At 44.7% G+C, this 11789-nt stretch overlaps 3 protein-coding genes across 3 annotated transcripts; all 3 read right to left on the bottom strand.

Annotated features, from left to right (window-relative positions):
- Window positions 1–860: 860 nt before the first annotated feature.
- Window positions 861–1994, bottom strand: LOC125624408 (uncharacterized). The gene has a single exon (XM_048825073.1). It carries the CDS (start codon window positions 1992–1994, stop codon window positions 861–863), a length of 1134 nt encoding a protein of 377 aa, XP_048681030.1.
- A 4347-nt stretch (window positions 1995–6341) lies between these two features.
- LOC125624411 (actin-related protein T2-like) lies at window positions 6342–7478 on the bottom strand. The gene has a single exon (XM_048825077.2). The coding sequence runs from the start codon at window positions 7476–7478 to the stop codon at window positions 6342–6344; it is 1137 nt and encodes a 378-aa protein (XP_048681034.1).
- A 2608-nt stretch (window positions 7479–10086) lies between these two features.
- On the bottom strand, window positions 10087–11220 carry LOC125624405 (actin-like). Its single transcript, XM_048825067.2, has one exon. It carries the CDS (start codon window positions 11218–11220, stop codon window positions 10087–10089), a length of 1134 nt encoding a protein of 377 aa, XP_048681024.1.
- Window positions 11221–11789: the final 569 nt, after the last annotated feature.

The raw sequence follows: 11789 nt of genomic DNA, 5'->3' as shown, positions 1-11789 counted from the left end.
ACGGGCGGTGGGCAGTTGGAAGGAGGACTTGAATATAGAGATAGGTTCTGTGTAGTGGCTCTCCTGTTTAGACAGGTACCTAAAAGTGTGGATATTTGAACTTCATCCAAGCTCCTGACTCTGCAAAACTTGTCAGGGGATCTCATGAAAAACAAACAAACCCAATAACCAGAAATCAACACCTTTCACCCAAGGATCTCAGATTACTTTGCATATTTTAATTAAGCATCACATCATCTTTGTGCTGTAGAAAGTTATTTGAATAGAGGGGTAAACCACAGAGAGGTAAACTGAGGCACAGTGGGGGTGAAGTGATTAGCCTGGTGTTGTGTGGCTAATCAACGGCATAGCTTGGAATAGAATATAGGAACGCTAATTCCCAGGCCCTTCCTTTAACAACTCCACCAACTTCTTTTCATTTCATATAGAAAAACAAACTTAAAAGCTCATCTCTTTCTGGGCTTCTTCCAGGCTCACCATGGCTACCACAAGAGACTTCCAATGCCATAGCAAAGGGTCAGCAGTACACCAGAGCCCTCTATTTTTCCATCAGCGGTCTCTCTCTACCTTTTGGTAGCTTACGGTGAAGGGCAGTGAGCCAGCCCTCCCAGACATACGATGGAGGTGGCTTGTTCTCTGAGTTTAAAAGTCCGACAAACTATTTTCAGTTCCAGCAAGGATCAACACATTTATAGAATTAAAACCAGCATGCTGGATAGCAAAAAAAGGCACTGAACAAGGACTCTTTCTTTACCAAGCCATAAAATCACTTACTACAAATCAATTATTTTTGCGATGATTTATTAGCTGCTCTCCAGCTGTGCAGGTTTGTGTTGTGTTTTTCTGGATGGTTGGTCTTCTCAGAAGCATTTTCTCTGAAGCACAGATGGTCCAATTTTCTTGTAGTCTTCACTCGTGACCCACATGTCCCTAAATGATGTTAAGCTGGTGAGGACGGAAGCCCCAATCCACACAGAGTACATCCTATCTCGGGATGCTAGGATCTTTACAGGGATTGCACGGGGGCTCTGAGTTTGCAGCTCCTTTAGAAGTCTCTCATGGAGACCTCGGAAAAGGGTCGACCCACCTGACAATACCACATTTCTCATGATATCAGGGTGGATATTTCCATCGCATTTCATAACGCTTTGAAGGATCATTTTGTCAATCCCTGGTGCCTCAATGCCAGCATTAGCTGGCACAAAAAGGGTTTCAGGAGCTCTGAACAGCTGGTCTGTAATCTTGATGGCATTGCCATCTGGGAGAATATACTCCCATCCAAGCCTTTTGGGCTTTTCCTGAATTTTTTGGCTGGGTTCTACGGCCACATAGCACAGCTTCTCCTTGATGTCCTTCACAATTTCCTTCTCCGCCGTGCTCACGAAGGAACATCCAGTCTCCAAGAGCAGCTGAGCAAGGTATTTAGTAATATCTCTGCCGGCAAAATCCAGCCTGGAAACACCATGGAGCAAGCAGTGGCCTTTGTAGACAGGGACTGTCAGGGTCACGCCATCTCCACTGTCCAGCACTAATCCCGTCGTGCGGGCTGAAGCGTAAAGGGCCATCAGAGCTTGCAGAGCCACAAATATGGCAGGCACCTGGAAACCTTCAAACATGATCTCGGCCATTTTTTCTCGGTTCGACAATGTGTTCAGTGGCGCCTCGGTCAGTAACACTGGCCTCTCGCTGGGCTTCATCTTGAGTTCATGCTTAAACAAATGCCACCAGATCTTCTCCATGTCCTCCCATGATGTAACTATGCCATGTTCCATTGGATACTTAAAAGACAGGATGCCCCTCTTGGACTGGGCTTCTTCTCCGACATAATACTCCCTGTGACCAGCTCCAAACATGATCGCTTTGGATTTGGGGTAGCCGACGACAGTAGCGATGACTGACCTTGGTGCCTGCTCTCCCGACAGGCCGGCTTTGCACAGCCCAGATCCATTGTCAAAAATTACAGCGGGGAGATCTAAGATTTTGGATTCAGACATTCTCTGGCAAGACGGAAGCAGTCTCCAGGCAGCTCTCTCTCTGGCTCTGTGCTTCTGCTCAGGTGACATAGAATGTCTAGTTAAATATTCTAGATTCTTGAGAGTCACAAGGGGGAACATTCCTCTGAGTCCCCCTGAGCTAACAGCTCGTCATGGCCACCTAATGAATACTGCTCCCTTCCCAAAGGCCTGGGAGAATGCCCTGAAGGTCACCAGTATGAAGAGTTTTGCTTCTCTCCCTATGACTGAGCCATTCTTATCTCTCAGGTGAATTATAACAGAGGCACAACAACCATGACATACCATGGGGACAGATTCTAGTGCTTGCATTTGCTTATATTATATATTTGTTTTAACTCAGTTGTTAGTGCCTAATGAACATGAAATTTGGTCTGCTCATGACTATCTAGTTCCTCGATGATGGAGACATCTTGAGAAGACTTAACCCCATGTTCTGAGTCCCATAAATAACTCCATGAGGTAAAAAGAAACCTGTGGAAAACCAGTTGCTTGGCTCCTATGGAACTAGAGTCGAAAATATGCTAGAGAAGTAGCTCATATGGGTATACAGACCTTAAATTAATTTTAAACCTTGTACTGCTTACATGGGTTTCATCTTGATAGCTTTTAAAGTAACTTTAAAAGTTATTCCAGAAGATAAAGTGTTTGACTTGCAGCCCAGTTCCTAAATAGAAAGATTACTGTAAATGTTCTTGTTTGCAATAATTGCCAGCTCCAAAATATAACGGTTACCATAAATTGTCTGGTTTCAGAGTAGCAGCCATGTTCGTCTGTATCCGCAAAAAGAAAAGGAGGACTTGTGGCACCTTAGAGACTACAAATTTATTTGAGCATAAGCTTTCGTGAGCTACAGCTCACTTAATCGGATGCATTCAGTGGAAAATACAGTGGGGAGATTTATATACAACATGGCTACCCCCTGATAAATTGTCCTGTTTGTGAGAATGATGACATGAATCATAAGTTGTTCAAACTTATTTTTTCATTTGCAGTTGGATGAAAGTTGAGTGACTGGTTGTTGAAAAAGAACCTGGCCAATCAGCTGTTTTTAATAGGATTTTTGTGTTGAATTTCCCATAAACTGGTGACACAAGGTCATCTCAAATCCTTTTCACCAGGATAAGTCCATGCCAGTTTCCCCAAATGTATCCATTTGGGGAGGGAGCGGGAGGAGGTTGGGTTGGGCTCAGTGTCTCTGAAACACTGAATATTTTAAGAATGGCTGACTGAAGCACAAGTCTTCCAAATTGATGCTTGCTAAGACTGACCTAGTTTGAACCTGACTGGACCAAGTTTCTTGTCCAAAGACCTTAGAGGGAGGCGCTACAAGGTGGATGGAGTATGCAAGTGTGTGAGTCATAAGAATCAAGGTAAGGCCGATTTGTTGAGACTGACTTATTGATTACTTGATTTGATAGTTGTCTTGCTTCATTTTAAGTTTATTAATTATTAATTATTATTATTAATAGTAGCTTAACTTTGGTGTTAAGTTTTCTTGATTTTATTTGTGCTTGTGTAAGTGTTTTAATAACATATATAAGAAGATACTGAGTTACATTTCTTCCAATAAGCAACATGAGTCTAGAACCTTTGACGACCAAGCCGGTCAACCCAAAATCCTGACCAGCTCTCCCTAATTAATCTTTGGTTCTCACAAACATGGTTGGCTAAATACCGATCTCAGTTACTCTGGTGCACTCTGTAACTCTGGGGTAAATCTACTGAAGTGAGTGGAATTGTGCCTCCTTAAAATCAGTGTAAATGAGCTCAGAGCCAAGTCTGGAACATTTATAATGCTATGGAAGTGTCCATGGCAGGCTTGTAAAAATGAGTATATATATTTTAATCTCTATTCAGCCCTTTGATGGATAACATCAGAAAACAGCAGTGATGTAAAAACATGTTGCTAAAAATGCCTCTGTGTGTCTTCTGACATTACATCATTTTAAAATCCAATTTGTCAAACGGGGATGGGTTGTGGTGAGGGAGAGAGAAACAGATGCTTTGCAGGAGGAACTGTAAGAAGTCATGCAAGCATGAGTTGCTTTGAGATCTTCAAAGGAAAGGGGCTATACAAGGGCAACACATTATTGTTAGCCATAATTTTCCATGAGCTGCAAATAAAACTTAGCAATTAGCAGCAGATACACTCCTCTCTAAGGTCACCCATCTCCACTGGAACAGAACTTTGTCATCATGGAATTTATATGGAAAGCTCTTTGAGGCAGTGACAGTTCCTTATTATGTATCTGTATAGCACAATAGGGTCCTGATCTCAGCTGGGGCTTCTGAGCCCTTATTTGTTGGCCTGAGGAATTGTTCTGGCAGGTTAGGAAGGATTCTCCAAATGGATCAACACTGGGAATGGTTAATACTTTGGACACTGATACGTTTAAATGAAAATTGTTCATCTGGAAAGTTACATTCACCAGCAAAATAAATTCTTGCTAAGCAACTTTTAAATATGACAATAAAGCCAAGAACCTTCCCCTGGTCTAGATGGTCGGCTATAGCCTTAGGCCCTTCTAGGGGTCAGTGCAGCACCATCCTGCCCACCCCAAGGGTAATATAGAGAGGGATAGATGGACTGTGCCTCTAAAAGGCACAAACTCTGCTGGGAGTGCAAAGTGAGTGTGAAGGCTGCACAGCGATTAGTCTGCTAGCCATTTCCACAGGCTAGCGTGGAAAAATAATATTAAGGAGTGGCAAACCAGTTTGGATACTATAAAAACCAAATTCAGCCAAGCCATATTGCAGAGCCAAAATCTCTTAGTCAGCCTGGGTTATGCACCTCTACTGTCCCTAGCCTCAGCAGAGATGTTGACATTTTAAAGTTGATTTAGACCATGAATTATTAGAAATGTTTGGCTCTCCCTTCTGAGGTTTGCAGTCCCTTTTCTTAGCTACCGGGTTATCAGGAAAGCTCCAGAAGTTTTGGACCTTCCAGTCTTTGGATCTATCAGAAATGAGCTTCCAAGCTTCCCAGGGCTTCTTGAGAACCCTAACATGTCAGAACCACAGCTGGCTTGGGACAAGCTTTGTACTGTACCTATTTATTATACCCTCATTTCTCTTCCTCCTCTGGCCAGATGTGTCTCTGAGACACAAAAGGCAGACAGACAGACAGACAGACATCGGGCCTGATGCAAAGGCCTAAATGGAAAGACTCTCATTGACTCCAGGGGGCTTTGGATCAAGCCCACAAATGATAATCATATCAATAAAGACCTGGGGGGAGATGCTCAGTCCTGCTCCGGTGTTTTACCCTGAGCGTTAAAAGCTCTGGTCACGGAGCATTCCCCTGGAGCAGACAGCTGTCAGGCTGGCCTCTGAGGGCCCCCTCACAAACTGGCATGGGGGCACATCAGGAACCGAGCTACTAAATACAGCCCTACAGGGATCCCCAGCTGTCTAAATTATGCCGGGGCCTCTCCAGTCCATAGAGCAGCACGTGATCCGGAGATGCTAAGGGGGCTCCATGGCTGCCCGTGCGTGGGTTAGGAGCTGCATGTTGAGTCTCTTAATGGTGCAGCCTGTCACCCTTAGTATTTATCGTTATTAAGTCCACAGGACCGTCTGACACAGCATTTGTGCGAGGGGGAGACAAGGGTGGATCACTTCAAAATTGCCCTGTTCTGCACAATCTACCTGAAGCTCTGGTACTAGCCACTGTCAGAAGCAGGAACTGGGCTAGACAGACCATTGTGCTGACACAGAATGGCAGCTGTTATGACTGGGCCCTCCGGACCTTCAGTATGAGCTCAGCTTCCCAGACCCTTTCGGGGTCATCTCAACGCCCTCTGATCTCTCTAACGCGCTATCTTTCTCATATCCATTGTGCTCTCTTGCTCAGCTTTCCTTGCTGTAGGTGATGATCTCACACTCACCCACACCAACCAGCCGCAGGGTTAAGGCACTGGATGGAGATGGAGGAGAGCTAGGTTTAATTCCTGGCACTGTCACAGACATCATCTAAATCTTGGGCAAGTCACTTACTTGTAATCCCTTTGCACCTCAGTTTCCCAGCGGTAGACTCTCACTCTGCTTTATTTTAAAAGCTTTAAAATTAACAGCAGTAAGAATCATTTTAGCAGATTATTTTGTATTACTGAAGATAAGGTCTTTAATCAAGGGAACAACGCTGCACTGGCCATAGAATTGAACAGACCAGAGGTCTCCATCTCTAATTTCCATGACTCTGAAGCCAATTATACAATTAGAAAAAGCCAAACTTCTGTCCAAGGAATTTATTATTTCATTTTAATGTGCAAATGCAAGAACTACCACTGTCCTGAATGGATGCTAGCTAGATTTACCTAAGTCCTCTTAAAAACATCTTCTTTGGACAATGTTTGGTCCAAAATCCTTGTAATCAGCTGCGGTGATCCACATTTGCTTGAAGCTGGTCAAGGAAGTAATTACAGAAGCCCCAATCCATGCAGAAAACCACCTGTCTGTGGGTGCTATGATCTTTATAGGAACCCCTTTGGGGGCCTGGTGTTCTAGTCCCTTAAAAATCCTCTCATCCAGGCCATGAAAGAGGGATGAACCACCCGACAGCACCATGTTCCCATAGAGAGTGTTGTGAATATTGACGTCACACTTTGAAACACTGTGAGCGATCATCCTATGAAGGCCTGGTGCATCGTTACCAGTGCTACCTGGCACAAAGAGGATCTCTGGGGCTTGAAAGAGTGGGCTGCCAATACTAACTAGAGTCCCATCAGGTAGTTTATATTCTTTCAGGACCTCCTCTGGCCTCTTGGCTAATTCTCTGTGTGGATCTGGAGCCACGTAGCACAACTTTTCCTTGATGTCCTCTATGATACTCTTCTTCCCAGCAAGACTCTCAAAGCGTTGCCCACTTTCCACAAGGAGCTTCCCGAGGAACTCTGTGATATCTCTGCCTGCAACATCCAGCCTGGAGACGGCATGGGGTAAGTAGTACCCTTCATAGACTGGTACCGTCTGGGTAACAGCAAATCCACTGTCTATGACCAGTCCTGTGATGCGTGCTGAGGCATAGAGGGACAATATGGCTTGGACAGACAGGTAGAAAGCAGGCACCTTAAACCGTTCAAACATCAGCTGAGTCAGTTTTTTTCGATTCTCCATTGGGTTCAAAGAGGTCTCAGTCATTAGCACGGGCCTCTCAAAGGCTTTCAGTCCCAATTCATGCTCATAGATATGCTTCCAGATCTTCTCCATATCATCGCAAGATGTAACTATACCATGTTCAATGGGATACTTCAAAGACAACACATCCTGTTTGTGCTGGGCTTCTCCTCCCACATGGCAGTCCTTCTGAGCTGCTCCTAACAGTGACATTTTTGTTTTGGGGCAGCCAATAACCGTAGGAATGATGTGTCTTGGACCAATTTCTCCTGACAGACCAGCTTTACATAGCCCTGATCCATTGTCAAAGATCACAGCTGGAATATCTAAAGTTTGGGGATTCAACATCACTTCAGCTTTCCCCCTAGACCTTAAATAGTTTCTGAAAAAGCTGCTTCTGGGAAGCTTAGTTGTGAAGGTTTAAGGATGTATCTTCCAACCTTATCTTCTCAGTTTTACAAGATGACAAGCTCTGCTAGTCTCCAAAGTCTAGGACTGATGCTCCTAACTTTGACCAGGATTCAGGATTTTTATCCCCACTCATGTAGTGGCAAGCAAGGCATTTCCAGTGCTTAGTCCTGTAACACACAACAATGGATGAGCTAGATAATGATTGTTTGGTGGCCATTACAACTGAAGCAGATATATTCAAACCTTTCAATGTATTAACTCACCTAGTCATATGTATCAGGGAAATTATTAAGAAATTTAAAATATAGATTTTAAGGATTTGAAATGCACTGAATCAGAGAGCAATGCACCATTTGCTTTTATAAGGCTCTGAGCATTTTTAACATTGAGACATTTAGGTACATCAGTGCTCATTTTCAATGAGCTGAATCCTTTTCTGATCACTTTTGCCAAACAGAATATGCGTCTCTCCAGGGGATTATACCAGCTCCCGTCCCGCTCCACCCACCTACACAGTTTGGTTGAGTTCTGAAGTTAGCCAAGATTGTGGCACTAGCATATCATTTTGCTTTGCCTAAGGATGACTATATTCAGTAGGTTCATATACGGTACAGTGAACCTACTGAATATAGTCCTTGAAGAAATTCTCCTCTCTCTTCCAGCTGCTGCTCTGGTGCCCCCTAGTGAAATGTGTGCTACCCAGTCTGGGGCACTGATGCACAGAGATCCGTCCATTAGAAGATGGGCCCAGCTGTGAGTTAAGCAGTGTACTCAGCAGTACACAGAATTGGAAGATCAGCAAATCTGATGTGATTTCATCTTCTGAAGGAGAAGGCTCTAAGGGTAGGGTCTATACAAAACAAACAAAAAACCCCCAAGGCAGATAGTTGGGCTCAGGCTGGAACTCGGGCTCTAGAGCCTGGGGAGGTTTTCGGAGCCTGAGCTCCGACCGCAGCAACTGCATAGTTACGGTTAGAGTGTGAGCCTGAGGCTGTAGGCCCAGGCTCTGAGACTTGTTTTGAGGAAAGGAGGGTTTGTCGTGTAGACACACTCTAAACGTCCATGTGCCAACAAGCAAAACCCCACCTCCTGGACTCGGGCCCTTAAACCCAGAAAGTCAATAACTGTCTGAAATGACCGAGAGCAGGGATAGGCATTTATTTTTGTCCAAATTTCTTGGTCAAGGTCCAGACTCCAGAGCAAAGAATAAAAAAAAAATTAAAAATGATAATAATAATAATTAATAATGAAATAAAAATATGGAGGGGTCTGTTCAAAAGCATCTGGTGGTCTGGATTTGGCCCATGATCCACCTATTGACTATCCCCGACCTAAGGGTTATTAGTACAATTATGAACCATGACAGTGTAAAGGAAAATGCCTTTTTATGTGCTGAAAAGATAGGCTTCTCTTGGTATTAATTAATTAAATAAACATTAATTAACATTATTCATTTGTATTACCACAGCACCTAGGAGCCTTGGACATGGCCCAGGACCCCGTTGTGCTAGGCGCTGTACAAACACAGAACAAAAAGAAGGCCCCTGTCCAAAAAAGCTTCCAATCTACCTCTGAGACAGGAGACAATAGATAGGTACAGATAGGCGGCCTGTGGAGGGGTGGGGTACAAGGAAACAAGGAGACAATATTAGTCAGCACAAGAGGCAGCAGTATCCGTTGTCAAGATTTTCGTAGGCAATATGGCAAAGGAGAGTTTTAAGGAAGGAGGATAATGAGATCACTTTACAGATAAATATTTACAGGGAGCTGCACCCAAGACTGCACAAGTCTTGTTCTTTCTGGAGCAGCTAAAGGCCTCATTCTGCAAATGCTTATGCGCATGAGTAATATCAGTAAAGGGGATCGTCCCATCAGGGTCAATGTTTGCAGGATCAAGTTGCAACACAGTAAAGATTTGGAAAGCAGAACTTCCGTCTTAATGTTCTTTTAGGGTCGTCACATTTGTTTACCATAAGCTGGATCGCTATACCAAAGATAACAAAACATAAGCTATCCACACTGCCCCCATGACTCTCCAGCCCTGCTTTGTGTTGCTACATTAGGAGAGAAAGGTTCAGCCAGACCTGACTCCAATTCTAGGTTTGATTTTTTTTTTCTCTTCGTGGTAGGAGGAAGAGCATTTTGGGGCTACTGTATTCAGTCAGTGGTGAGAAAGAATGGCTCCCGCTGCTTTAGGGTGACCCCTCTGGCCTGCTAAGGAACAGCATCCGTGCCTCTGAAGGGAGTCCCAGCCAACACTGAGTAGAGATCAGATGGATGACAGGTGCAAATAAGGATGTGAAGACGTGGGAGCAAGAAGAAGTAGATAGGGGAGGTGGTAGAACACTGTGCACCCTTTGAGGGGGATAGGAAAACAACAGCCATTCTGAACAAGGTGGTATGTTTCTAATGTTTTATTTTCTGTAATGTTTGGTCAGCCAATAAATACACAGACCGCTGTAGCATCTTCTGGTTCACATCTTGGGAGCATTTCTTGAGCACCATCTATTCGAATGAGACACTGGTTCAGTTGCGTAGTCTCTCCTTAAAAGCATTTTCTGTGAACTACAGCTGCACCAAACTCTTTGTAATCACTGACGGTGACCCACATTTGTTTAAAAGATGACAAGCAAGTGAGGATGGAGGCCCCAATCCACACACAGTACTTCCTCTCGGGCGGTGCGATGATCCGTACGGCCATCCCGATGGGCACCTGCCGCTGCATCTCCCTCAGGATCCGTTCATCCAGTCCAGGAAAGAGGGTGGACCCACCGGAAAGAAGCACATTGCCATAAAGATTCCTGCGAACATCAATGTCACATTTCATCACACTGTTGAAGATCATTTTGTGCACCCCGGGGGCTTCAATACCAATGTTAGCGGGCAAAAAAAGGGTCTCTGGGGCTCGAAAGAGCTGATTGCCGATCTTAATGATATTTCCATCAGGCAGTTTGTACTCTTTGAGGATTTCTTCCGGCTTTGCTTTCATTTCCTGGACGGGATCTAAAGCCACGTAGCACAGCTTCTCCTTGATGTCCTTCACGATCTCCCTCTCGGCTGTGCTCACGAAGGAGTGGCCACTTTCCAAAAGGAGTCTCATGAAGTATTCAGTGATATCCCTGCCTGCGATATCCAACCTAGAAACAGCATGGGGCAAGCAGTACCCTTCGTAGACGGGCACGGTGTGGGTAACGCCATCTCCACTGTCCATGACTATCCCCGTGGTGCGTGCTGAGGCATAGAGCGCCAAGGTCGCCTGCACTGCGACATACATGGCAGGCACCTTAAAGCCCTCGAACATGATCTCAGTCATTTTTTCCCGGTTCCGCAGGGGATTGAGCGGGGCCTCCGTCAGCAGCACCGGCCTGTCGCTAGCTTTGATTCTCAGCTCACACTCGTAGACATGTCTCCAGATCCGCTCCATGTCATCCCAGGACGTAACTATGCCATGGTCGATTGGATAATTCAAACTTAAGACACCCCTTTTGGACTGGGCTTCTTCTCCAACATAAAATTCCTTCTGCCCTGCGCCGAGCATCGTTGCTTTGGCTTTCGAGCGACCAACAATTGCTGTAATAACTGACCTCGGTGCACTGTCCCCTGCAATACCAGCCTTGCATAATCCAGATCCGTTGTCAAATATCACAGCTGGGATATCTAAAATTTTAGGGTCAAACATTCTTTGAACTATTTGCTGCCTACCTGAAAGCTGCTTTCGGGAGATGCCATGCAGGCAGAATGTTTGATAATAAATGTTCTAGATTGCTGATGTCATACACGGCAGAGTCCTCTCATTCTCCCACGCTATCAACCAGGCTGTTACGCTACTGACAAATGCCAAGGCAGGTTTTTGAGGAATTTTCAGTTTCCCATTTCTGCTCTCAAGTACCTAACAATGGACCAGTGAAGTAATAATGGTTTTGCTGAAGAGTCAGCTGTCAGGGCTGTACAGATTTGAGTGCTGATCTCAGATACATCCCTGAAAAATGGCTTGCTTAGATTCCTAGATTCGCAGAGTATCAGGCCAGAAGGGACCATTATATAACACAGGCCAGCAAATTTCAGTCGTTTACTGAACCCAATAATTTGTGTTTGACTTAAGCGTCTCTTACAGAAAGGCATGTCTTGATTTGACCTGATCCTGGCTGGAGCCTCCAGGTGCTACCAAATACAAATAAAAATAATCAACTGTTTACACCAAAGCACACATGTTCATAATGCCTCACCAACAACTAATACTCAATGCTT

Source organism: Caretta caretta, chromosome 18 (assembly GCF_965140235.1).
Source record: "Caretta caretta isolate rCarCar2 chromosome 18, rCarCar1.hap1, whole genome shotgun sequence".
NCBI classification, from domain to species: Eukaryota; Metazoa; Chordata; order Testudines; family Cheloniidae; genus Caretta; species Caretta caretta.
This window is presented reverse-complemented; position numbering and strand designations above follow the sequence as displayed.

Excerpts from the sequence above, each read along its gene's own strand:
- LOC125624408 (XM_048825073.1), bottom strand. The coding sequence starts at position 1,994 with ATGTCTGAATCCAAAATCTTAGATCTCCCCGCTGTAATTTTTGACAAT.
- LOC125624411 (XM_048825077.2), bottom strand. The coding sequence starts at position 7,478 with ATGTTGAATCCCCAAACTTTAGATATTCCAGCTGTGATCTTTGACAAT.
- LOC125624405 (XM_048825067.2), bottom strand. The coding sequence starts at position 11,220 with ATGTTTGACCCTAAAATTTTAGATATCCCAGCTGTGATATTTGACAAC.